Source organism: Melospiza melodia, chromosome 3, assembly GCF_035770615.1.
Source record: "Melospiza melodia melodia isolate bMelMel2 chromosome 3, bMelMel2.pri, whole genome shotgun sequence".
NCBI classification, from domain to species: Eukaryota; Metazoa; Chordata; class Aves; order Passeriformes; family Passerellidae; genus Melospiza; species Melospiza melodia.
Window position 1 is genome coordinate 133,199,465 of NC_086196.1, and position 27,787 is coordinate 133,227,251.

The window sequence follows — 27,787 nt, forward strand, 5'->3', positions numbered from 1 at the left end:
CTGCATTTCAGATTTGGGGTCTTGTTTTCCAAAGCTAGCTAAGATTAAATGGAAAAGGTGACTGTGGACTTTCCTTTAAATACCTTCTTAACTCAGAGGATGTCATTGTTGGAAAGGCATGAACACAGCTTGAACTCTTACTTCATCTTAAAAAAAAAAAAAGGGAGCTTATCACTTTTCCTCTCTGGACTCTGTGCCTACATGTTGCATATTGTGCCTATATATATCTATATATATTCATAAGCACTTCCTCTCTGTTCCAGATCTATTCAAGTGGTGAACTTCACCACTTCATTGATGGATTTAACGAGGACAAGAGCAACTGGATGCGTTATGTAAACCCTGGCTACTCTGTTCAGGAGCAGAACTTGGCTGCTTGTCAGAATGGAATGAACATCTACTTCTACACCATCAAGCCCATCCCTGCCAACCAAGAGCTGCTTGTGTGGTATTGCCGAGACTTTGCAGAGAGGCTGCACTATCCCCCCTCCAGAGAGCTGACAATGATGAACCTCAGTAAGTGGATTACAGTATAAATAAGGAATGCTAGTAATGTCTCTTCTGCCTATACAATCTAATAATAAGTTGTATAATTACACAGCTTCATCATCTGTTGTGTCACAGGAGGTAGCTTGGAGTGGAAAAGGGGAATTAAAAAACCCAACACAAGAGAATGAGTTCCCTGTGCTTGTTCAAATGGAAAGAGATTATAAAATCTGAGTAGCTGTTTGTTTACAATCTGAGTCTTATCTGGTGAAATTCTGGACAGACAACCTGACCTCTGTCTTCCTAACCATCGCTGTTGGCTCAGTCTCAGACGGTGCAATTTCAGATCTCACGGTGTGTTGAGCAAAAGTCTGCTTTGGTAGCATACACTAAAGGCTGTCCACTCATGCTCCCAAAGGGCTGCCCTCACTGTACCAGGAAGTGGCAACGTGCCATGACTCTGTCTAGGTGTCTGACAAAATACGTGTTTACTGCATCATGCACTTTGAGCCTTGCATCTGCCCTTACTTATCTTGTGGGAGCAAACCTCCTGTGGTCTTCTCATCTGGTTACTTGTGTTTTAAGCTCCGTGTACTTTGTCCCTATTTCTTGACTTTATTGCAGCTTTCATTTTCTGTTCAAAAATAATAGCACTGGTAGCAGAGGGAAGAGGTGTTTCCAGGAGTTTGTGTTCCTCTGTGGTTTCTGATTATTTCCAGCCTTGGTGCTTTACTTCTCGTTTAATCATTGCCTGACACCTCACCCAGAGCCCCTTCTAGAGAAGAAAAGATTCTTGCTGGCTTCTCAGTGGACTCTTAGGCTACTTCCCCTGTTGCTGCTCTTAAAACAGAGTATTCTTTTGTCCTTCTGCCAGTGATTACATTGAAACTTGAAGGAAAAACTGCAAGCAGTTTTGGGGTTTTTTGCTTAATAAAAAGAACTATTTACGGTTATTTGGCAACAAGGAATGGATTATAAAATAGCAGTGTTACTTGGGGATCATTAGAACTGTCATCCCATATTATAAAACTTGTGTCACACATTCAGATTAATCAAAAGTACATCTATACTCTGTGGGTGTCACCCTTTCACTAGCTTTTTGTCTTTCACTGCAAATTAATAGAAGAAAACTTGTCTCCTAATGACAGAGAGAAGAGAGGGAGGGAATGTGTTATGCAGCTATATTCTCTATTCAGAAACTGTCTCACTGATTCTGTCATCTTTGCACATATGTCATTTCACCACTCTCTGTGCAGTTTTATTTCCTTATATAATGAGCTGTTAATTTTTCAGTGGGACCTGCAGGTGAGATGAGACAGCAGTATGTAGGGCTCTGGTGGATGAGGAGTTTGCTAAAATCTGGTCAGGCACATTTGGTCACTAGCTAGGAGGATACACAAACATGGGTTCAGTTTCCTGCATCTGCTGGCACCTTGGGCTTCCTTGCAGAAGTAGCAGTTAATGTATTTGTAATGTGTTTCCTACTGTGTCTGGTTACTCCTAATCAGGTCAAAACTAGGAGTGACTGGACATGGCAGAATAACTGATTTCAGTAAAAGTAGTAGGCTCAGTATCAGGATTTAAAGAAATGGAAACCTGAGCCACAGTTTTGTAGTTCAGCCTTAATATTTGCAGTATTTCCAGCTGCTGAGTTTGAAATAGACATTCTTCTCTTTTTTGAGATAATTACATTTAAACCATATAGAAATTTTATGTTAGCTCCTTCCACCTAAAGAACATAGCAGTTCAGAAAATGAGAAAAACTTTTCACTATTTTTTTCTTCTCCCCTCATTCTTGTGAGGAACACAATCAGGTCTAAAGCCTGCAGATGGGCCAAAAACCCTACAGGTACCATAAGGATTGAGGTTTTCTAAAGTTAGCCTTTTGAAAAGTGTGGAAGAACAATCCAAAAGTCTCCCAAAGATCTTTATTTGCCAAAGTCCCTGTAGCAATGGTGCAAGCTGGGTTTTTCCAGCATTAGTACTGGAACCAGATGAATTTACTGTGAATGCCAGCACTGTTGAGCTTTCTTCTGCTCCTTTCTCCCAGGCCATTAGTTAAATCTAAAATTAGAGAGCATCGTGGTGCCTCTCCAGCCTCTCTCTGTCACAAAGGCTGGCCAAGGCACCCTGGCACTGCATTCATCCGTGAGTGAAGTGCAGGAGTTGTCCCCAGTTCTCTGGCACCCTGTACCTGCTACAGATGTGGGGCTTTGGCCTAGCAAGACATCTGAACACAGCCTTGCTTGAGGGGACCCCCTCCTCCCCCCCAACCTGCTAGGAAGTCAGGAAAGTCCTCTCCAGCCAAATGGATTGCTAATAATTTGGTGTTTAAAGTGGTATGGCCTCCCTCAGGAGAGCAGGGGTGCATCACCACCTCTCCCAGCCTGTGGCTGGTTTTGGCACTCTCTGAGGAGGAGGGAGGGAAAGTTGGGGTCTGGGTCCCAAGAGGCAAAGCTGAAGTCAGGGTTTCCTCCCATGGATGCACGCTGGTATGGGCAGGAGGCAGCCAGTGGCCGTGGTGTGTTGCACCCAGATCTCTCCCTTAGCTGTGTCTTGGGTGTGCAGTGCACACTGGTGCCCGTGGGAGGCTTTGGAAGAGTCTTACCTTGGCTGGCTGCCCAGCACAGGAGAGGCCACCTGGGACACACACCTACAGAGACCTTCCAGTCTTGCCAGCTTAAAATATAGGCAGCTGCTTTAAGTGCCTCAAGGGTTTGGGGATCACAGCCTTAGAGTTCAGCACCTTAGCTCCTCTTTAAGCACCAGAGCAGGATGGGCCTCCGGGGAAAAAATGTATCAGGGAATTTCTCTGGCTTTATTTCCTGTAATTAGTGGCCTCAAAAATGAGAGAACTACCACTTTAGAGCATAAATGTATTTACACACCCACATGTAACATCTACTTGCCTGTGTAACAGCAAACTTTCAAATTAAAGGTAACTTCCCCAGCATTAGCTCATTTGTGCCGCAGAAGGAAAGCATCCAGATGCAAGACAGCAATTAGGCATGTACTTAGTTGTGGGTTTAACCCTGTCCTCTGTGTTTTCCTGAACTGGGGCCTTTGACCCAGTCCTTCAGACGCTGGAGCACACACCTACCTCCACGGCCATGATTAGCTCCCAGTGCAGCTACGTAACTTCAAATGGATGTTGAAGTGCCTGCTAGGAGTTGCACAATAGTGGTAGAGGCAAGACTCCACATTATCCCAGTGCTGGAAACTCAAATGGCATTCCCTTCCTGCCTGTTTTGAGGTCTCTAATGTTTTCTGTCAGGATTGGAGATGTCACCTTCAGATGGTGCCATTGTCCAGTAAATAGTTTTAAGTATGGTGGCACAAGATTTCTGTATTCTGCTAAAAATAAATTTTCAGTAATTTGTTAAATGTGCCTAACCTCATTCAACTGCTCCTTCAGATTGTCTTTTAGTCTGTGATATTTTAGTTAGCAAACACTGAGGAAATTTGCTTTGGCGGTTCCAAATGGTTTAGAATTTCATTCTTACCTCAACATGGGAGGATTATTTTAGGATGAAGGGGTGGAGAGGGTAACAGTTAAAAAAAAGCCAAACCAAAACCAAACAACAAAAACCCAACAAAATCCAAACAATTGCATTGACTCAGGGCATGACTATTTGATAATAATGTTCATATATTGCAATCATATGATGCAACTTCCTGCTGCTCATGTCATGTTTGTCTCCTCAGTCAAGTACAGGCAGGTGACATCTTTTGGTCAAGCTTTAGAAAAAAAGTTCAAGCTGGGGGAAGATAATTTGCATATTTACAAAATATTTGGCAATCTTTTTGTTTCGTTAACAGGTTTAACAAGACATTATTTAAAGTGTTTCCAGTTTTATGAAGATTAACTTTGTAATGCTTTTTTCTTAAATGCGATTTATTCTTCTCTTCTTCCTGCTGGCCCTGACATGCTGGCCGTTAGCTCAGCTCTGTCGCTCGCTTTCCCTTTTGTTTATGGGCAGTTTCACTTTCTGGTTTTGAAGCTTTTCTGTTTGGGTTGAGAGGAAACATCTGCACTTGCTTAAAAAAATGCCTCCTGGAATGTTCAAAAGGGCTCAGGAAAATGATTTTTAAATGATATGAGAAGTTGTCTTCACAAAATCAGAATTTGAGGACTGAAGTTGTCTTAATATTGAGAATTATTTGAAGGCTCCCAGAAAGACCTTCTCTGAGCAAAAGGTTTTCAAAGGCATGTCACACTGCCATGGACACATTTAGAAAACAGATGATCAAATTTTGTACTTCTGAATGTTGGTCTCTATTCTCATTTTGAGTGGAAACACTCTTTGTTTTGCTCGCTTCACAACTTCGAGGTTCTCTTTCTACTAGCAAAAGAGGTGCTTAATTTAGATCGAAAATGTGAATCGGCATAATTAAGCTCTGCCACTCGAAGTGTTCAGTACCATCTCACTCCTGAAATTACTCTTGCAATTACTGTCTGCCTACAACCGTTTTTCAAGTTTTTAGAAAAGAACAGATCATTGTTTTTATGAAATGTTTCTCAGGGTACAGCTCAGAGCACAGGAACCGAGAGCAAAGTCTATAGCTCTGCAGCAGTCTGTAGCTGGAACACCCACACTGGGGTGACTTCAGGCAGCTCCTTCACCCAAGTTTTATCAATACTTAAAAGTAACAGGAGTTTTGTCCCTTTTCCTCTTGCACGCACTCACTAATGTCAGATCTGAGCAAATAATCTGTTGACCTCAGTTAGAAGTGTCAGGATCCTCAAGAGGCAAGTCTGGGGTTTTTTTATTTCTTCCACACACCCCCACCCCCCCGCCCTCAGATCAGTAACTTAAAAATGCAGCTGCACCATTCTTGTTTTGTTGTGAATCTCTTTTCTGTGTGTCCCTCTGACCACAGAAACTAGACAGATCTTGGAGGAGTATGTGCCTATATTTACTGTATATGTATATATATGTGTGTGTGTGTATGGGGGTGGGAGGGAGACATGCATTTCAAGGGTGAATGGGAGACATTCTGATTGATAAAAACTTAAATCAAAGATCACAAGTTCAAAAAAAATTCCATTTATAAGAAATATCTCTTTGACTTTGAAGTGTGGCTCCTTTAAGAGAAGCAAGAAGGGTTGTAAACCTCTCAATCAGTTTCAGCCCTGGTTTAAATCCACCTTCAGTATAAAACTTAAGAACCTCTCCTTGGCCCTGGACATTACCTTCTCTTATTTTACACAGTGCTGACACACTTGTTTATGTTTTGATCTCTCTGGTGTTCCCAAGTGTCCCTTGTGCTCAAGTAATAAGGGAAAAAGCCAAGAGGGGATTTATGGACCAAAGATAGCTTGCAAACTAAAGACAGCTATCACAGTTAGACTTGAAAAAATTTCTTTAAATATCATAACTTCTGTCTACACATGGAAATTAGTAGGAGGGACAGCTTTACTGGGAAAATTCAGAAGGGAAGAAAAGAGCAATTATCAAGAGAGAGCATGGGATTGTTGCACAAAGAAAGTTACGATCTCTGCATGAGCTTCCTTTCTGTCACTCCTGGGCTTGCTCCTGCACATAAGGCACGTACATCCCCACCCTCATGTTTAACCTTGTGACAGTGGGAGCTCTTTCTCCAGCTGAAGAGGCCCCAGTTTCTCTATCACTTTTCCAGCACCACCAGCATTTCTCCTTCCTCTTCCCCTCCCCCTGAGTTTTTTTCTTTAAAAGAGAAAAGTGTCAATTTGAACTTCCTGCTTGACAGACCCCACTGAGAAACTGATATGGGCCTGATAAGGTGGTATTTATTTATTTTTCCTGCTGCAAGGCTTCACAAGTCCTGCCTCCCCCACCCCGTCCAGTTTTCAATACTGCCTGGTCTTGATACTTCCCGATGCTGATAGTGTCACCAGGAATGTTTGCTCTGAAACACTGCTGTGGTGAAAGGCAGCTGATAAGAAGATACAGATAATATTACTCACAGTGCCATTGTGGAGCTTCTTGAACCTAGTAGGACCTCTGTGCTATGCCCCAAAATCTGGCTGACATTTAGAAAATGAGTTATCAGTCCACGAGTACAGACAAAATTACCAAAGAAAGTAGATGATTTTTAAAGCCAGAAAACACAATATGTTATTATTTTATTTTTGATACAGCTCTGCATTAAACTTTGGACACTAAGAGAAGTAATTGGGAAGCTTTCTGTGTGCTTATGTGTACATATGCTTGCTGTATAACACTTTTAAGTTTTATCATACATATTTTAATTGAACTTAAATGTGTTCAATTGCATTTCATTGGAGCTTGAAAATATCCATACTATTCAAAAATCTCAAACTAAATTTGCTTGTTACTAATCTAATGCCATTTCAAAAAGGATGCTACTGTAAAGTGGGTTGCTGTAAGTAGGAGCATGTTTTGCAAGCAGCTGTTTTCTTGGATATGTTTAATAAATGGCTTTCTTTGCCTTATAGGGTAATGTTGCCAAATGATAGATTCCATCAGGGTAGTGAATAGTGAAGCAAAGAATCTGTGTTGAAAGCAGTGTGGTCATTGCTGGTTCTCACATTCCACACTTGGTTCAGATGATCCTCCAAAAATCAGAAATAACTGTTTCTCACCTCAGATAGTGAAGTAAGAACAGTCAGTCATGGGAGCAGAAACATTTCTAAAGGACTGCAGTGTTTTTGAGTCACGTACCTACTGGTGTTGGCTTGTACCTCCTGATGGAAAACCTTGCACTAACTAACTATGATTATGAAACCTTCTTATGGTTTCCCCCCCTATAATAAAATATCTTACAAGTAATCAAGATTATGTAACAAAGATAAAGGCAGATTTGTTTTTCTACTGAAGGCAGTGTGCTGTTAAGATTGTATTATGTTCAGACAGCAAGGTCTTTGAATACAAATAAATAGAGTATGTGCTGACCTGAGATGAATGTATGCTAGCTTCTATTTCCTTCTAAATACATATTTCTTTTTCCCCCCCTTTTTTTTTTTTTTAAGCACATTTCAACTTAAGCTGGAGCCAACCAGTCTTGCTTTCTTTTGCTTTGCTTCAGCATTTTTTTTATAAAATACAGCTGTAAGCAGAGGAGTTTTGCATAGACTGAATGCCACAGAAATCTGCAGTAAATAGTCTGCTTTGTTGTAGATGTTCCTAAGCAGTATATTTAATGAGTAATGATCTGTTTACTGATGGAGAATACCTTCTCTTTGAAGAAGGCTTTCATCCTAGCCAGCCATGGTTTTTTTGGTACTGTAAGTAATTGAACTGGCTGGTGAAGTGACTGCTGCGGTTTGGCAAAACCCGATTTGTCATGCCTTGTTATTTTACTGAGGAACATTTCTGGGAGCTTGTGTTCTGCAAAGTCCTTCAGTTAAACCTGTATTGTGAACAAATGCTCATTACCACATTTATTAGAAATACTGCTTAAAGAGACATTCAGCAGCAAAGCTAGGCAAATTTAAGGGGGAAGAAAGTTGAAATCACTTTGCAGAGTGGAGGCTGGCACTCTGCAAATGCATCATCATCCAGATCTCTATGTACTCCTTGGTATCCCTTAAATTAACAATGCTGTTTATTAACACTTAATACCAGCAGGCATTTCTTCACACAGCCATTAGTTTTGTGGCAAGTTGAATGATTGTTCATCTCCAAGAGTAGCCCTTCCTTCCCACTAAATTTGTAGGGGTTAGATTTTGTTTTGAAAAGAGATAATGCCAGTGACATATCTAAATAATTGTTATCTTGTCTTTGTATTTCAGCACAAACCCACGTTAATCCAAAGCAGCACAGCGCTGATAAAGATGAGCTTTATCAGAAAAGCGTCCCAAAGAAGGAGCACAGTGTGAAAGAAATCCTGAAAATGGAATCCAATCCTCCTAAAGGAAAAGACTTCTTTCAGACCAACATTTCACCAGTTACTCCAGAAAAAGACTTGGATGATTTACGTAAGAACTATAGCCCGGAGAGGTGTTTCTTCCCTCGAGTTGTCTACCCGATCCGACCTCACATTCCTGAAGACTATCTGAAAGCTTCCTTAGCATATGGCATGGACAGACCCAGCTACATTACTCACTCACCCATCCAGGCATCTACTACACCAAGTCCTTCCGGGAGGAGCAGCCCAGACCAAAGTTTAAAAAGTTCAAGCCCTCACAGTAGTCCGGGGGTCACAGTTTCACCTCTGGCACCTACTTCCCAAGAGCACAGAGAGCCATACTCTTACTTGAACGGATCATATGGCTCAGAAGGATTGGGGTCTTATCCTGGATATGCACCTCCTGGCCACCTCTCACCTGCCTTTCTACCATCCTATAACCCCCATTACCCCAAATTCCTGTTACCTCCATTCAATATGAGCTGTAATAATCTGAGCGCTTTGAACAATATCAATGGCATCAACAACTTCAATCTCTTCCCAAGGATGTACCCTCTTTATGGCAACCTGCTCAGTGGAGGTAGCCTTTCCCACCACATGCTCAACCCCACCACGCTCCCCAGCTCATTGCCCAGTGAAGGAGGCCGTCGACTGCTGCAGCCTGATCATCCAAGAGACTTCCTCATACCAGCACCCAACAGTGCCTTCTCTATCACGGGCGCTGCTGCCAGCATGAAGGACAAGCCATGCAGCCCTACCAGTGGGTCCCCCACCGCTGGTACAGCAGCCAGTTCAGAACACATAATGCAACCTAAACCTACCTCAGTGGTGTTGGCTGCCACCGGCAGTGAAGAAGCCATGAATCTCATTAAAAGTAAGAGGAATGTGACCGGTTACAAAACCCTCCCATACCCACTGAAAAAGCAGAATGGGAAGATCAAGTACGAATGCAATGTTTGCTCCAAGACCTTTGGCCAGCTCTCCAATCTGAAGGTAGGCAGTGGAGAATAAGACAGGAGCCTTCTTTGAAGGCTCGGGTTTCTCCCTGTAGGTTTTCGAGGAAAAGCAGGGTCAGGCCTCCCTTGCTTTGTTAGGCTGTTTATGTGTCTGGGCTTAATACAGTATCCCCCAGCAAGAAAGCATGGTTGTGTGCTTTAATACTGACGCCACCTAATTAACTAGATAACATTGTATTTTGGCAATGGGACTCTTCTGCTGACTTTAGGAAACATCTGAAAGCACTTTTGTTGTAGTACTGGAAACTGCAAATTGTTAATTGCTTTGTCTCTCCCTAGGTGCACCTCCGAGTACACAGTGGAGAGAGACCATTTAAATGCCAGACTTGCAATAAGGGCTTCACGCAGCTGGCTCACCTCCAGAAGCACTATCTGGTACATACAGGAGAAAAACCCCATGAGTGTCAGGTATGTAACACAGAGAGAGAGGTGACTCCTTCACAGGCCAAAGGGATGGCAGGGCTTTGCACACCCCCTACAGTGTGCAGGGAGGGCTGAGGGACAAACCCTTGGCTGCTCAGGGCTAGAATCTGCACCACAGCCGGGCCCAGCCCTCGTGCAGCAGCGTCTGTGAGACAGCACGATTGCCTGCAGCCTGCTAGAGCAACATCTGCCTGATACAGTTTTGCCATCAGCCACACTCAAAATGACATTCAGCAATATTTAAATAAAAAAGGTGGGGATTTTTTTCCCTTTGTGAGAAAGTGTGAAGATATAGAAAGCTGCTGCTTCATCCTGCCGTCTCCTCCTAGGTGTCTGTGATTTAAACCATAAAATCGCCTCCCACTCATTCGCTGTTTCTCTGCCACCCCCCACATTAGGTTTGTCACAAGCGGTTCAGCAGCACCAGCAATCTCAAAACCCACCTGCGGCTCCACTCGGGAGAGAAGCCTTACCAGTGCAAGCTCTGCCCAGCCAAATTCACCCAGTTTGTGCACCTGAAGCTGCACAAGCGTCTCCACACTCGGGAACGCCCCCATAAATGCATCCACTGCCACAAGAGCTACATTCACTTCTGCAGCCTCCAGGTCCATCTGAAGGGCAACTGCCCCGTCGCCCCGGCCTCTGGCCGCTCCATGGAGGACCTGAACCGAATCAACGAGGAGATCGAGAAGTTCGACATCAGTGACAATGCTGACAAGCTGGAAGAAGTGGAGGACAATATCGACTTAACATCCATCGTGGAGAAGGATATACTGACCATGCTCAGGAGGGAAATGGAAGGAGCTAACCTGAAAGTCTCTCTGCAGAGGAACCTGGGAAATGGGCTTATCTCCTCAGGATGCAACCTTTACGAGTCGTCAGATATGTCAGTTATGAAGTTGCCTCACGGTCACCCACTACCTCTGTTACCTGTAAAGGTCAAGCAAGAAACAATTGAACCAATGGACCCTTAAGACTTTTTGGCAAAGTGATTTTTTTTATTTATGACTTGGCAAGTCAGGGTGCCTGTAGCAGTTGCTTGTACATAGTTTCAATGCTGCAAAGCAATCTTGGCTTACAGTAGTTTCCCTACGCTCTCCAGCTGAAAGAAGGAACTCCAAAGTTACTGTTTTCTCAGGGCATAAAAAGGGGCAAAGGACTCTGCATTGCCTCGCCAGTTACTAAGAGACAATCATTTATCCATAATTATTTTTTCAATGATAGTACTTCATAATTTATTATGCAATTAATCATTCTAAAAGCAATAATTAGGAAAATGTTTACAATGACTGGAAAAATTCATTGTAATTTTTACTTTAAATGTTTTTATTTTTTGTTTTATGGGCCATTCTTTGTAGATATTTTTTTTCTGCACATCTGTTTTAAGAACCTAAGATTAGGGTTTCAGTAAATGTGTTTTATGTACCAATGTCTTTTAAACAAATGTGGTTTTTCATATTGCCAAAGTTGGACATGTGACATACAGAATCCTAGAGCAGTTGGTTTGAAAAAAAATGCTGTGTACTTTCATGAGCAAATCACCCCACTGGGAATTGAAAAGGAGAAAAAAAATAGCAAACCCAGAGTAGCAGCAAGCAGGGAAGAAACTTTTTCTCCTGCCTCTCTGAGGGGAGGAGAAAGATTCTTCTACCTGCAGCTCTCCCTGGAACAGATGTGGCACAGCAAACACCGACCTGCCATGGACAATACCACAGGTTTTTAGAACACAGCTCCAGCCCCACGCATTATCATGTAACTTTTAGACCAAAGGAACACATGAGCTTAAAGTGGCTTTTCCAAAATAAAATCTCACTTACATTTTTTTTTTCCAAAAGCAGTTTAAAAGCAAAGACACAAATATTATTCTGCCTAAAAGAGGGGTTTAGGCAAATTTCTTTCTTCTGATTTTTGTTTTATTTTGGGGTTTTTTTTGGCCAGAGCCTTCCAGGGATAAAAAAAAAAAAAAAAAGAGATGGTCATATTCCCTGAGTAAGAAGGGGTTCAGTTTTACTTGTATTTTTCTCTCCCACTTTGCCTGGGTAGAAGTGGGGAACAAAGTCCTTTCCTGGCACATAATTTTTTTTCTTCCTTCCTGTACGACTCAGATTTTTCTCAGTATTTGTGTTTGTACATTTTGTGGTTAATTTAATTAAAGAAGAAAAGGGCATTGCAAAGTTGTTGAACAACAATTACCTCAGTGCTTGTGTCCAGTGGTGCAGACAATGCTGTTTTACCTAAATGCTTTGCTACTTTAGAGAAGAAACCAAAATGTGCACAGGGAAAGATAGAATGCACGTCCTTTTATCTTTTTGTTTTGCTAAGCCCAAAGATGATATGGTGACGTTTGAGGTGTAGCAAAGAATACATGTATATTTATAGATATATTTATACCACTATACGATATATGTATATGTATATATATTTATACCACTTAAGTTGTGAGCCAAACCATGTAATAAAACCTATTTTTCATCTAAGTGTGAAAATCAAATGTTATCCCAGTTTTGCAAATAACCAATGACCTCAAAACCAGAAGGTTGAACCAAGGCATTTATCACTTGCAAATACACATGCACAGCTGAACTTGCAAACGTGAATGACATCATCATGCATCCACGTGTGGCATCTCAGTGAATTTGGTGGGAATTACCCTGTTTGCAGGCCAGGGCTCCTTCAGTCCCCTGCTCTCCTGGCAGTCTGCACTGGGGGGGAAGGAGGCTGGTGGTCAGTCAACAGCCAGCCAGAAAATGTAACTGAAAGAACTTGAAATGAAGCCAAATATGACCCGTGTCTGATGTGGTCACAAATCACAGTAAAGGCAGTGTGGAAGTCAGGTGGGACAAGGCCCTTGTCTCATTGTGCCTGCCACTAATGAGTTGCACAGTCAACTCACAAGAACATTATTAGCATTATTACACACCTCCCCACCATGTATCCCTTTTTGTCTGGTTATGTTTTTAAAAAAATTTTTTAGAAGTCCACCTCAACAATTCAGGATTCGGTGGTCTTTTTTTTTCCAGCAAACTTCATTTTAATGCCTTCTGTTAAAAAAAAAAAAAAAAAAAAACAAACAATCCTGAAATACAAGTCTCTAAACACAGCTTTTGAAGGACTCCAGTTCATTACATTTCCACTCCTGCAAATTATGAGGCTGACATCTTTTAAATGTAGCAATAGTTCATAAATATAGTACTTAATTGTAGGATAAACCAAAGTATCACTACTCTGTCACTGGACACACACTTTTCCTATTATTGCCTGTAGTGCTTTCTTGTATTTGATACAAAATTTACAAGAATTTATATGCATCAGCTTTAAGAATTGTTACTTCTCTTTACTGTTTCCCCCTTCCCTTAGACGTTTTACATGTGAATGTAGCAACAATCAACAGTGTTTTTGGGGGTTTTTTTGTCTCTCTTAAGAAAGACTCTGACCAAAGTTAACAGGCTTTTTACTTTGCTAGAACAACAAACTATTATATGTTTACGTATTGGTTTACATCATTATTTATGTGCAAATTGTCAAATGTAAATTAAATATAAGTGTTCATTGCTTTACTGATGCTTCCCTTGTCTTCAATCTCTCTGCACCAGCTGGGTGGTTGAGGCCCCAGTGCTGGTACACTGAGGGCAGTGGTGTCTTCAGCAATGCTGTCCCTGCCCTTGTGGGTTCTGATTTTCCTTCACTGAAAGGTGCAAACAGTGATGCCACAACTGAACACCCTGGCTTCGTTTTTTACAGAGGTTTCCTCAATTTCAGCCAGTACCTTTTTTTAGAAAAAAAAAAGCCAAGAATTTTCAGTGTTTCAATGGAAATGCTTGAATGCTATCTGCCTCAGAGATACATGACCAGAGTTCTCATTTACATTTTTCCAAATGATTGTCATTTCTGGCCTGAAACCGTAACCACCGGGACCACAATGACACACTCAAAATGTCAGTGTGAGACCACTTAGTCCTGCCTCAGCATGGTGGGAACTGCATTCAAAACAAATGTGGATCTGGTGTAAGTGCTCACAAAGGAGATGTGAACACTGCACTAAATCCAGGGGAAGGTCAAGTGTCCGCCCCTCCTTCCCCACCTCAGCCCAAGAGTAACAGCAGGCCAGGATGCCCCAGAAAGCCTAATTCAACATTTGCTACTTCCATCATTTACCGTGAGATCTAAACCAGAGAGGCCATGTGCTGCCCTGCCCTACCTGAATGTTAAAGAAATAACGTTCCTGCACATATTGAGACACTCAGCGCCGTATGATGTTTTAAAAGTATTTCACTGTCCTCTTAAAAAAATTCATTTAAACATCTGTCTCAAGAATTTGAAATACCGCCAACACCGAACTGTGGAGTTAAGAAAACCAGAGCACTGTTGTCATAAACGTGCCAAATGCAGCATGTTATATTCCTATATTCGACAGAGCTATTGCTGTAATAATTTTTTTAAAAAAACATAGGATAACCATTACCACCATAAATCATACTTCATTACTTGGCAAAGCGTTATGTTGTGCTGGAGAGTTATGTCCTGGGGACACTTGTAAGCTTTAGAAGATGTTTAATAAAACGCATTACATAAAAAGACAATGCACGTTATAGATCACAGCCTCGCGAGGCCGAGCGCGGCAGCTGCTGCCTTGGTTCCTGGCAGCCCCAAGCCCCGGGAGCCGCTGAGGGCCTGGGGGCTCCAAGCAGCGCTACAGCGGGATTCAGCCATGGCAACACCACCACCACCAGGTCAGACAACCACAACAGCCTTAGCAAGGGGCTGGGCTGGGGGGAAAAGCTCATCAGTTTGGGAGCTGCCACAAACGCGGCCCTGCGAGACCGCGTGCCCCGGCACAGGGCCGCTGGCAGCCTGTGGGCAGGCGGGCCTGGTGCCCATCTTGCTGTGTCAGTGTGAAAATGCTGAGGGGCTGAACGTGTTGGGCAGTGTGGCCTTGCCAGCTGAGCTGCTTCGCCACAGGACAGGGTGAATTACAGCTGAGATAGACTTAAGCATGGATTTAGGGAGGATGCTGCTGCCCCTCTGGCTGGTTTATAAAGCCCAGTGCTTCTCGGCTGGGTACTGGGAGACACCGCTAATTCCCAGTGAGGGCAATTATGGCCTTGAGGTCGAAAATGAAAAATGTGACTCACTGAAGGGGGTATGAGCCCTTTGGGTTCCAATCAGTGTCTGCCAGTGCACAGCCGCGTCTCAACACGTGCTGGGACCGTCTGGGATGTGGCCCAGAACCTTTGCTGTCATTCAGAGGTGTTACATTAGAGTGAGGGAAATAGTTGTGGCTGTAATTTAAAGGCAGCCAGGAAACACTTGTCTAATTACTGCATGAGCCGGAGCTGAGTGGATGCGGTGCGGCTGAGGAATGTGCCCATCATGAGGCAGGTATCTGCAAAACACAGGCTGTCACAGTGGCTAAAGAAAAACTCATTGACAGCATCAAAGCAGCCGCCCTGGCACTGACAGGGAGGTTTCCCTCCTCTGTGCAGGGTTGGGGTAGGCTGGCAGGGAAAAGACAGCTGCCTGGCCTGGGATGTGGGGAGCTCAGGTTGACTTTCTGGTAACTTCAGCACAGTCTCACCTGAACAGCAGAAAAACAAGAGCTTTTGTCAAAGATGTGGCACTTCCCAAAATCACAAGTGTTTAACTTTTCATGAGATGCTGAAACAGACCCATCCTGCAACCAGCATGTCTGCTGTCCTTCCCATTCTCCCAATAAGCACACGGAAGAGCTGGCAAAGAACACATTTGCACACCAGTGAAGGCCACCTTTGTACCAACTGCCCTCAGTGACAGAGTTTCTGACACACTGCATGACTCTGCTATCATCCATTTTTAAGAGATTGGGGAACATTTCCCAGCAATTCTCTGGGCAGAGATCTCTAAAAAGAGATGCCAGGCCCTTGAGGAAAGCGAGATGGACACTCAGAGTTCTCTCTTCCCTGTGAGCTGTCAGCCAGGCACCCTGGTGGTGCTGAAGCCAGGCCCTTCCTTCCTTCCTCCTCCTCCTCCTCCTCCTCAGCTGCACGCAGAGAGATGGTTGGGATGCCAAACCACTTAGGTAGGTGTGACCAAATAGCCCTATTGAAGGGAGCAAAACCAGTATGACTTCCTTATTGTGCAATGATTAATAAAGGCTTTCAGCTCTTTTTCTCCATTAATTGTGAATAACCAAGTCCTTGATCATTTCCTTATCCATGGACCAAGTGAGATTCCTTACAGCATTCCTGCCTTAAAGGGGCCACACTGTGCTGGGAAGAGAAACAATTCCTGCAATATTGAAACCACACACAGCAAAATCAGAGGCTGAAAACCTCTTTCCCAGTTCACCTGCGCTGAGGACAGCTGTCACAATGTGATACCAGTAAGTTTTACACACTAAATCCTAACTTAAAAGCAGTGGTCAGCTTTTGCTCAGGAAGAGGAGTGTGGCAGGCAGCATTTTGAATGTGATTTCTTGGATATTATAGTCTCCCTTGAGCTTTCCTATGGCAAAATTTTCTGTGTGAGAACTGTCCCTCTGTGAACCCCAGGAAACATTTTTTCCCCACCTTCACCTTCTTAGTCTACCTTGTGTATTGTGATGACCTTTTGTTTTTACAGAACAGGTTCTGTACATCTTTACAGACCAGATCTGCTCTTCTTGTCAGCCTCAAAGCTCCTTGCAGAAGGGCTTTACTAACAGGGAGAAATTTGGTTTCTTCCGGCCATGCTGGAGCCATGTCCCTAGGTGGGGACCCGGTTAACCAGGCTGGGTGGTGTCCCAGAGAGGTCTCACTTTACTCTCAACCAGTCATGAAAAAAACAGAAGTTAAAAAATGCTGTAGAAACTGCAACCAGGTGCTAAGGGGTGCAAGAATACATGAAAAGTGAAAATTTGCCTTTTTAATAAGCCGTTACAAGTAAGTTGGGTGTTTAGGAGGGATCATGTGCTGGTGCTTGTACTCATTCAGTGAAGATTTGGTGTTGTGTGCATGTTTTTAATGAGACTAGAGGGTGCAGAACAGGGCTCCTTTTTTAACCTATATTACAGCAATTTGTGCATGTCTGTAGCTGTGGGTGTTATGTGCTTTCTACTCTGAGTGGTAAGTTTCAGTTTGATTCTGCTCTCGAGAGCTGCGGGGACAGTTTGCACTTGCCTTATCAATGCAGAATCCAAATTGCTTCACAGTGCACCCAGCCCCCTCACACAGCAAACTGAGAAAATACACTTTAAGCACAGAGAAACGAGAGAGGTGACAACCAAAGGGCTTTTTCTCAGCAGAGCATCCCAATCTGCCAAAACTCTCACAACCCAATCTTGAGGCAATAAGCCTCAAGAGCTGCAACCTTGGTGCCACCCTGAGAGGCTCTAGACAGGCCCAAGCTGGCAGAGCCAGGATCCCGGGGCTGGGGCTCTTTTCCTACATCCCCTTTGTCCTAAAATCCTGCCTCAGCCCCATTCCCTTGCACTGGTGTCCCAGTACTGGGGGCACAGCCTGGCAGATACAAACTGGGCAGCTGCAGGATGTGCTTGCCCATCCCCATTCCTCCCTGGGCTGGCCCTGAGCAAGACTGGCCACAAGTCCCTGACCAAAATTGTGCTCATGATTAGAGATGGCAGCAATGGAAGGGCAGGGCAGGTACATCCATGGCCCTTGAAAAGCAGCTTTAGCTTTGCTCCAAAGGCTTGTGGTCTCAACAGTAATACCTGTGCCCAGTGTGCATCAAGTTCCAAATGAGCATTGGTGTCTTTACATGTGTTTGCTATAAACACCCAGCTTTTAGACTACACACCAATGTCTGTACTGGCTGTCCTGCTGTCCCTACCTGGGCTGTGACTGAGAGGAGCTGTTTAGGAGGAGTTCAGCACAGCTCCAGGGGGACAGCCCAGTTCCCATTGCCCTCCTTGGGAGCCACATGCCACAAATCACTGTGAGACTGTTCATAAAACACCCAAGTATTTCTAAGATGAATTTATGACCTACATAGCAACTGTATGTAGATTTCCTTCCTCCCTCACATCTACTTCAGTTTGTAATCCCCTCCAGATACAATATTCAGGAATGACTGCATTGTTTGCTGCACTGTTGTTGGTCTTGCTTGACCTCAAAAAGCAGCCTAGCAGATGAGGTGGAGCAGTGGCTGCAGGTGTGAGTGGCTCAAGAGCTGCTGAGCGTGGGCAGCATGGCTCAAGCCTTTCTGCTGTGTAGGGCAGAATTTTCCTTACCCTGCTAGAGAGCACCCAACAGAGAGGCAGGCTGAGGAGCAGAGGGGACAAACCTTAGTGGAGGCAGAGTGCTCTCCAGTTTCCTTCAAAATCTTAGCTACTCATCCAAAATGAGAAGGCTGGAAAACAAGGGCCCTCCCTGACCATTAAACCCATTTCCTGAAGCAGCACACACCCCTGCAAAACACTATAAGTGCCTTGTTAGACTTGAACATGCTAAATCTCAGTTCTTTGCCACTGGTCTCTTGGCCATTATCTCCCTCTGCATTCATTAGCTGCAAGGAAATGCCTCACCCCATGTGAGTCTGGCTTCAAAAATATATCAAGAGATGGACTCAGACACAGACTTCAGTCACAGGGGTTCTCATTTACCCCAGATTCGGGTTGTTTAAGTGTGGGAATACCAGTTGATGCCATTCTTACTACATTTTTAAAAAACTGATTTTCAGTGTAATTATTTAGATCAATCTAAACACTAAGGCAGTGATGAGTATCTACACAGGGGAATATCTAACAATGGAGGTTATCTAACAATGGAGGTTTAAAGACAAACTTTTTATTTTTAATCTAAAAACTTCAGTACTTCAAGGCCAGAGCTAAACAATGAAAACAAGGACCCTGGAGCTAAGATGGCTGTGCTCTGGTTTTGGCACCTCCACTAACTAGTAGTGAGGTCTGGAACAAGTCAGTTGACCTTCCCATACAGCACCCAACTCATTTGTAGAATAGGTACAAGACTTGTTCAGGCTGTGGTGTAGGACTAATATTTGTACCTTGTTTTGAGATCCTCTGATCTGTAACTGCACATAGTTTGTTGTTCATAGAGAGAACAAGTTGCTTACAGTACCATCTGCAATATCATAATATTTAGAAATCCTCACTTATGGGCTATGACTACCCTGAACTCAACACCAACTCTCTCTGCCCGAAGGACCTCACAAACAAAGCACTATTAAAAACCCAAAAAACCACAGTGGCTAGGTGCACAGCTTAAATTTCCATTTTCTCTCAGCATTTTCCCACGAGGGCATTGCATGTGAGAGCACACAACAGAGAGTCAGATCACACCCGGATCGGTTGTGCTGGCATGCCATTTGGCAATACAAGAATGACATAAATTAAAGTGAAACCTCTTCACCTCAGCCCAAGTGAAAATGTGAAGAGCAAAGGGGTTGAAGAGGAAGGGGAGATATTGATCCATATCTACTCAACAGTCAGACCAGTGGTGTGGTGGCAACAAAAGACATGCCTTTGCTTTTTCAGTAACTAATAATCTATAGAGAACCATTTCCTTTTCTGCTGTTGAGATAACACATTCGCCATCTCAGCTTCATGCAAATAATTCATGCCTCTGCTTACCTAATTTACCTCTCTGGTGCAGACACAAGGGCAGAAACCTCCCACCAGCACTGACTGACATGCTGCACTGAAAAAAGAGCCATCTCACCCAGAACTTTCTGAAATGCGTAAATCATTAGAGGATAACTGCACCAAATGCTCTGCAGGAGACACATGGCTCCGTAAGATTAAATGGATTAATTTTGCTGGTCTTCAGTCCTGCCTCTGACCCACATGTGCTTTGCAGGCTGGAACTGACATTATCCAAAGAAAGGCATTTGGTATCTCTGCACACAGACCGCAGCTGGTCAACAATTCATCCCAGATTTAAACATAATGTATTAACTCTCATCTGTTGCCAGAAATTAATATTACATGCTATTAAAAGCCTGGGCCCCCAGACGTGTGCTGAACTGAGGGGGCCTTCACATCACTTGGAAACAAACAGGTACCAGGTTGGACATGTGTCTGCATCGAATGGAAACCTTGTTCTAATCAAAATGCTGACACCACTTTCACTGGCTCACACACACTCACCTCTCTCCTCCATTACCGCACTGCAAGCAAAGTTCAAATGTCAAGCACCAAAAAAAAAGAGACAGAATTAATTAAGCTTGTCCACACATAGCTTCAGGAGCAGCCCTTGCTTGCAGGATCACACACTGGTTTTCCCACAGGACTTGTACCTTGCTCAGTGCACAAGGCAGGAAATGCTCATCCTGCATGGGACAGGGAAGGGATGCCAGGATGCCATTCCTGTCACCCCATCTTCCTTTCTGGCTACATGGCTCTGGCCTTTGTGCTCCTGCCCCACTCCAGATGGGGCCATTTGCTTCTGAGTGCTCTCAGTGGACCCACTGAAAGATGGCAGAAGGCTTCACCTGGGAGAGAGAGGTGGTATCCCTAGGCAGGACTGAAAAAGAAATAAGACACAGGAGTTTAAAGTCAAAAATTCTCTTTGGGCGCCTAGAATTTCAGGGCAGTTTATCCCACATGTTATTTCAGTTTAGCTTATCTTAACCTCAGGGATCAGCTGGGAATCCTGAGTACCTTCAAACCAAGCACAAACCAGGGATAACTACACTACATGACCTGTGAAAATTCAGGCTGAGTGACTTGCTCCATGCAATGCACAAATCTTTGGGTAACAGCCAGTGGAAAACATTCTCCCTAGGCAGCACTTCAGTCTCTGGCCATGACAGCCCCTCCATCTATCCCTCCTCTTTCAAGAGACCATCTCCAAGGTGTGGGATTTACACGCTAGAGCCTCCTTTGGGTCCCAATTCCAAAGGCCAAGGGCATAGGTAACACACATCCTGTAAACACCACATAATTATGCATGTCCATGAAGGACTGACTGAACCTTAATTCCAGTTTTTCTCATCCTCTGAGTGCCTGAGATTGCTGCCTCGGTGCTGTTCTCACTAGCTGCATGGGCAAACTCTGAGGCTTTGGAAAGCACATGCACTGGTAAGATTTGTCCATTCTGTGACTGTCCCATGCTATGGCTGCACAACACAGCAGGATTGGCACTTTCCATGTATCCATCCACCAGCTCTGCTAGCTGTGGCACTGCTGCCAGGAGAAGGCTGTCACCCATGATGCACACTGGCACAGGAGGGTGGGGAACCTTCCCCACTTCCTCTCCATCTCTGTTTACCTTTCTCATTCCCCCCTTCCCTATGCCCATCCCTGTCCTCTTGCCGTCTAGGTGAGCATCCCTGGGGCTCCTGGACCCCTGGCAGTGCTGCAAGTTGGTGGCCACCAGCTTCTTCAGTCTTCCCAGAAGGAGAATTTCTGGGGAAGTGAAGCAGTGAAACCCTACCTTTCTTTGGAAAACATGGTTACTACTGAGGGGACCCACACAACTAAGGGCAAGGGTGAGATAAAACACTAAGAGAGAGAAAAAGAAAAAAAAAGGAAGAACACATTTTCACAGTCTGCAGATGCAAAGTGAAACTATTTTGATAGATTCAGCTCTCCCACATTGAAAGGTCCAGAGTTTCTCATCTCCGACTTTACTCTGAGGCATGAAATTTCAATGGCCTGACAAACTGTGACATCCACGATGCTTTCTGTCTCCTTGGAAGCCTATTCCCACCCTGCCAAAGCTCCCCTTCAGTATTTTGCTGTGTTGATATTACCAAATAGCTCTTTTTTAGGGTTTTCCTTGTTTTGACATGTCTTCCTTTGCTAATACTTTTCCCTGCAGCTGAAAATCCAGTGATATGGAGCTGATGCTCTTGTCAGGACACTGACATCTCCTTGTCTGGATACAGGCAGCCAGGGAAGAAAATAACTGGGTCCATGCTAGCAAAATGTCCCTTTTAGTGGCAAGTGATCACCCCCAGCTTTTTCATGGATGCTGAGAAAATTGCTAAGCTGCTAATGTATGCAAGAGCCATTTGCCTTCAGCCTCTTCACAGAGATTCCCCCGGCTCAGCAGAGGCCAGATCTGCCCGTTCACCGCCTCATTTCACATGGTCTTCAACTACAACCCATGCAGTGGACATTTAAATTAGGACTGGCTTCTTCAGAAGCATTTTAAATGAAGAGAATTGTGTTCCAACATGATCTTACAAAAGCTCAGCCATGTGCTTGCCTTCCCACAGTTAGCTCAAAGGGATAACAATTCCATATACTGCCTTTGAAAAGATTCTTGTTTTGCTCAATTCTGTTTTAGCAAAATAACAATCTAGCCACAGGAATGAAGGAATTGGTAAATGTTTCAGTTTGAACTGAACATCTTTCAAAAGGAAATGGAAGGAAGGAACTGGAACTTCTCAAGGAAGTTACAGAAAGGTTCAAAGGAGTGGGTGACACTCATTAGCTTGTATCATACAAGGAAACAACCAAGGATTAAAAATCTATTATCCTGGGATTATGCTATGAATTTTCCTCCAAGCATTATGAAAGGTTTCTGTCTCCCTGTTGACAAATCATCTTCTACAATGTTGTCTAAATACACAGTGCCTCATCCACTCACTGTCACCATTGTACCCTGTGATTCAGGAGAGATAAGAAGATAAACCAAAAGAGAAGTAGCTGCTGGTTGGTTGTACCACCTGTGAAATATTCATGCCTGATGTGTTGTTTGCTAGAGTTGATACTCAGATACTTAGGATAAGTTTCCTTCTTCTTCATGAAAATGTCCCAGTATCATCTTGGTCAGTTTTGGCACTGACCAAGGCATATGTGTGCTCTGCCCTGCTTCAGGGATAACTAATGTACCTCTAGAATGATTTTTAAAAGCTAGGAATGAGGTAGAACAAAACACAAAATCTATGCTCTGGAGAATTTTTGTCCTAGTACACGCAGAAATTAAATTGTGTTTGTCTCCTCCCTCTGCTCTAAGGACAGAGGTAGCATTAGTAATACAGAACATGTCACTCTTCAAGCTCTCATGCAGCTTTTAAAACATAGAGAGCAAATGGCAAATTTACCTTTCATCTCCTTTTGAAACTTAAGTTAGGCCTTATTGGTAACAAGTGAAATTAAACTGGTTGTTGCTGTTTAACTTCTCCGTGCTGTTTCCTCACATGAATTAGTCATGACCAACTCTACTTGGCAACTGTCCTTACAAAAAACAGAACAGAGAGAAGGGTTAAGCACTCCCATACAATTTACCCAATAAATTTGTCATACCCCTCATATAGAGTTGTCCCTCCAGTTTTGCCTGTTCCCTAACATATCTGGCAGTTTGAACAATGTTGGCAATATTTGAGCAATTAGGCATTCCAAGTGGAAAGGTTAATACACCTTACCCTCAAATGCAGGGTGTGTTTTGTCTTGTGCCTTTAACCATCCTTGATGAGCACCGATTGCACAACAGCCATGAAGTAGGAAGGTCTTTCAATTTCAGCACAGCCAGCTTGTTTTGGTTTAGCAAAAGGCCAACAGCCCAATGCAAGGATGGGATAAACACACCTTGACTTGAGTGTTACCGAGGCAGATGAGAAAGAGGGAACTTGATGGTGATTATCGCTGTCTGGGTGTTAAATGCTTTTGTCATCCTGGCACAGCTGCAAAACCAGGTAAAAGATAACCCATAAAAGAAAGCACTTTGATGATGGAGCTTGGAATAGGACTGTCAAGGAGGTGTGAGACTTAGTTCACAGGTGGTTTACTTCCTACTCTTTTGGTTGAGCAGCATTAGGACCTCAGTTTCTTTTTTGGCAAGTTCTCAGAAACAGCAGTCTGTTTGTGGCCCAAGCAGCAAGTTCTGGGCAAGAGTGGGCAGAGCTGGAGAGATCCTGCAGCCTTGCACCTGCTGGGACCTGCAAAGATTCCAGTCAACCAGGATAAAACACCTCCCAAGCCAGGCAGCCAGCCTAGCACCACCATCCTCAGCCCAAGCCACTGCTGAAGCTGGAGGGCATCTGTGGGTTGGAACCAGCAGCTCTGCAGAGGAGCACCCAGGTCAGCAGGAGGCCAGCAGCTGCCACAGCCCTGCTCTGCCACAGCAGGGCACACCCAGAGGCCAGCCTGCTTGCCCTGCCCGGCAGGGATGCTTGGCTGTGCTGTCCAGACCCAACTAAAGAAAGAAAAAACAAATCTAAGCAGCATGGAGAGATGTTTTGCAGGTCACAGCAATGTTGCCCATCCTCCCTGAGCCTTCACAGGAGGCCTGGAGCACTGGTGGATGAAGGAGGTCAGGCCTGGTATGTCTACTTACCCTCTCCCACAAAACCTGAATGGGTCTGAATGACCCAACCCGTGCTGGGGTGGTCCTGCAAGGCCCCACAAACCTCACCAGGGTCTCTTGTGCAGCAGCCCTGGCCTGGTAAAAGCTGCTGAGAATTCAGCACCCGGCCTCTCTACTTGTGGCTGGTGGTATTTCCCTTGCTGGGGTGATGTTAATGTTTGTAATGAAGCTTTGGCAGAGAAAGAGAGACATGTTGTAACCATTAGCAGACTTTACATTTAGAATTTATCTGAGGAAAGGACAAAGGATAACTCAGCTTGATTAGGTTTTTGTACAAGTTTGGGTCTAAGCTCTCCATTGTAGTATCAGTCCCAGTCTTCACCATTTTCTTCCTCTGACCCAGAAAAACTTGATCATGAAAATAATGTTAGTTAGAAAATAATGGAACTGATAAGTCATTGCAGGCACATGTGTGTCTCATTATACATCAGTTCGGTTTCACTATATATTTTACACAATGTAACATAAATTTCACTATGCACCACAAGTATTTCAATATGTGATAGTCAGAAAGTGGCAGTTTACACTAAAAGTTTCAGTATGTGGTAGGATATTTCAAATACTATAAATTCTCCTTTTAAATTAAATGCATTGTGTAGATTAGTAAGAAATGTAGTTGTTTTAGTTTACTCAATGTGGTTTTCTTTCAGAACAGTATTTTAGTACTGTACTGTTCAATTGCCATGTTTATTTTATTAATACATATTAATGGATAATTAAGTGAAAATTCATTAAATATACACCACACAGGACTCAGGCAGGAGTTCTGTTTCTTAGATCTTTTATCTCAGCTCAATTTATACCATATTAACAAACACACTGCATTTAGAGAAACTGTATTAATGAAAAGAATAAACTTCCTGTTATGAGCCTGGTTTTTAAGTGAATTTTCTTTGAGCAAGTAAAATTTGATGGATCTGAAAGCCTCTATGAGAGTGAATTGTTAAAGCAATGGGCAGGCATATCCAGGGTTTGCACTGATTCACCATTTACTGCAGATAATCACCATTTCAGTCAAAGCCAGCAGCAGAGGAGTTGGCTCTGCCAGTGTTGTGCTGCTGCTCACAGCTTCCATCAGTTCACCACAGAAGTATCACGTCAGTCAGGCCTTTTCCAGCAAACCCATCCCAGTTACTGAAAAGGGGTGTTCACCATGGCCCTGCTACACCAAAAACCTTTGTCACAGAGCTACCTCATCATCACTTTTTTACACATTATGTATTTCAGGGCAGGAGAGTACAGATTACCTCTGAGAGATACTTGCCATGAGAACAAAAGCATATCAAAAATAATCACACAGGTTGGTAAAGCCAGGGCACATCTGGCAGCAAGGACCATCTCCTGGTCACCTTGGTCACAGCTACAGTAACACTTCCACACTGGTGCAGCAAAGCAATTTCCCCAAATCCTGCACCTACCATCAGAAATGCAGAAAGAAGAAAAAAATAGGCTAATTTTGGTTATGAATTCTCCCTCAGAATTCAGAGCACAGAAGCCACACCAAGAACAGTCCCATGCAGAGTTCTATTTTATTCAAAAAACAGCCTCAGCAGAGATTATGGGGCAATGCTGAACTCCAGCCCGAGAGAGAAACATCAGCCAGTGAGCTCTGCTCTGCCTCCTGCCCCTCAAGATACAATCACATGGATCATTTCCAGAACTTTTCTCCTGATAAGCTCAAAATGTTAATGATCTGCACTGAAGTTCAGTGTCCAGCAGAACCAGAGGTCTCCTCTGCCCCATGTCACACTCACAGACAAGGGTGACCCTGCACCGACGTGACTTTGGCCAAGCTACTTAGAGAGTTACACAGGCCTGGATTAATTGGAAACTGGGTCTTTTAACATAACTCCTTGACCCATGGCAGAGCCAGCAGACCTCATTGGCTCCCTGCCAAATAGTTCAAGCACCTCTTAACCAAGGAACAGGTAAAGAGCTTGGGTTGGAACGTGCTGGATTTCAGCCTGGCAGCTTCAAATCTCCTAACCCACAAGAGCAGCTTATCTCTGTTTGCAGGTCAGAGACCTCAGCAAAGCCCTGTTAGCAGGTGCATGCTGGCACAGGCTCCAAAGTTTCTCTCTCCAGATTGCAGCAGTTCCCAGGTTTCTTGCAAGTGTGGCAAAAAGGACCACCAAAGTGGCCAGTGACATACTCAGGGCTGGCTGAGTCTCCTTCTGCTAATTCATTTGGCAAAACATGTCACCATGAGTGCTTCCTTAGCTCACAGAATGCATCCAATGCAAGGATAAAGCTTGGCTACCCTACTCTTCCAAAATTTTAAACCAAGACCCACAGTTTTTCTTGTCTGTAGTCTCTGAATACCATAAGAAACAAATTGTGCCCCAGACACACAAATCAAAGCTCATGAGGTGTGTCAGATGCTTCCCAGGGACCAGGCTGAAGGAAATACAAATGTTTCTGTCACATGTGAGGCATGTGGACTGTTCAGGTTTGCTGTGATCACTGCTTTCATCCCAGACAGGGGCTGGGTGCAATGGGAGCTGCCTTCCTGTGCCAAGCCTGAAGACCTGAACTATGAGTTTCCTCATCTGCCTCCTTTGTGACTGCCTGAGAGCAGCCCTGCTGTCTGAGAGTCTCTGTTTTGGGCAAAACCTGGGCTCATATCTCCCTTCAATAAGATGTTTGGGATGAAATAAAGGTAATGTTTTTAAGTTCATATCTATTTTGCAGCACAACCAAGCCTGAGCTGTCCCCGTTCCTATTTAAAAAAAAGGAGAAGCAACAACAGTGCAAGCTTTGTCATATTCACTTGCTCCCATGTTAGATCTGGGCTAAGATATCCATAAAGCAATGTATTTATGCCCTAGATTCCACTGCTGATACTGCCAGCAAAAGCTAAATTACAGTGATTTTCCTGTAGTCAGGCTGCTAGTCCAACAAGTTTTGGAAGGAAGCAAATGTATTACACACATCCTCCAAGTGCCTCCTAAGCACTGTCAGGCTATAATTTTAGCTTACTCTTATTACTTATCATGGGTAATTGGTATTGAGCTGTCCTTTAGCCATCATGAAAGTTACATTATCAAAGCTATTGCATTACTTTCACTTGCCCAAAGTTTTTGGCATTTCTCAACTGACAGGGCAGAACAGCAACAGAAGCTGACAAACCATATACCAACCCATGATCAAATCCAAACCTTTTCATTTGACCCAATTAAGTCTCACTTGTAGGCTAAACCACACAATTTCAGGAAAGGACACGGCCGTTCAGCTTGCAGCATCCTCTGTTGGGATTTCAGAAGCAGCTGGCATAGGCTTGAAGACTGCAGTTTCATGGGTACCAATAAAATTTAATAAAGGACTTTTCCATCTTCACTGATGAAGAGTAGGACCATACATAGTGTATAATTAAGCTGGTGAGTGTTCATTATTTTGAATATGACCTACCTTTTTTTTCCTCTTTACTCAGCTCTGACTGAAGCTAATATCTGCTTATCAAAATCCTTCTCTTTTGAGTCAATGCATCTCCATCTATGCAAATCTGAGAGGAGAGGTGCTCACAACAGTTCATATTCCTGGTAGCTGAAATATCTCTGGGGAACATCTCTGCTGCATTCACGTTTCATGGACATCTCTCTCTTTGAAGTCAACTTCTACAGGTTTTCACACAGAGAAATTTCATCAGTCTCATTTCCTCCACACAGCTGTAGCAGCATAACATTATCATCAGCAAGCAACCTTGCAAAGTGACACCTTAAAGAAAAAAGACTTGATAAAAAAAATGTTGTCTTGGCATGATGGGAA

At 43.7% G+C, this 27,787-nt stretch overlaps 1 protein-coding gene and 1 long non-coding RNA gene across 5 annotated transcripts in view; one reads left to right on the forward strand and one right to left on the reverse strand.

Moving 5' to 3' along the window:
• PRDM1 (PR/SET domain 1) overlaps nucleotides 1–13,333 on the forward strand; it is a 100,816-nt gene extending 87,483 nt beyond the window's left edge. For all 4 annotated transcript variants that reach the window (XM_063153093.1, XM_063153094.1, XM_063153095.1 and 1 more), the window contains 4 exons: nucleotides 264–516; nucleotides 8,222–9,330; nucleotides 9,633–9,761; nucleotides 10,175–13,333. In XM_063153093.1, the coding sequence (XP_063009163.1) occupies nucleotides 264–516; nucleotides 8,222–9,330; nucleotides 9,633–9,761; nucleotides 10,175–10,750 (2,067 nt within the window). In that variant the 3' untranslated portion in view covers nucleotides 10,751–13,333. The remainder of the gene's footprint in view (nucleotides 1–263; nucleotides 517–8,221; nucleotides 9,331–9,632; nucleotides 9,762–10,174) is intronic.
• Nucleotides 10,306–27,767, reverse strand: LOC134416437 (uncharacterized). Its single transcript, XR_010027268.1, has 3 exons — nucleotides 27,431–27,767; nucleotides 10,586–10,706; nucleotides 10,306–10,438 (listed from the first exon to the last, which is right to left on the reverse strand). It is a non-coding gene; the product is annotated as an uncharacterized LOC134416437 (long non-coding RNA).
• Nucleotides 27,768–27,787: the final 20 nt, after the last annotated feature.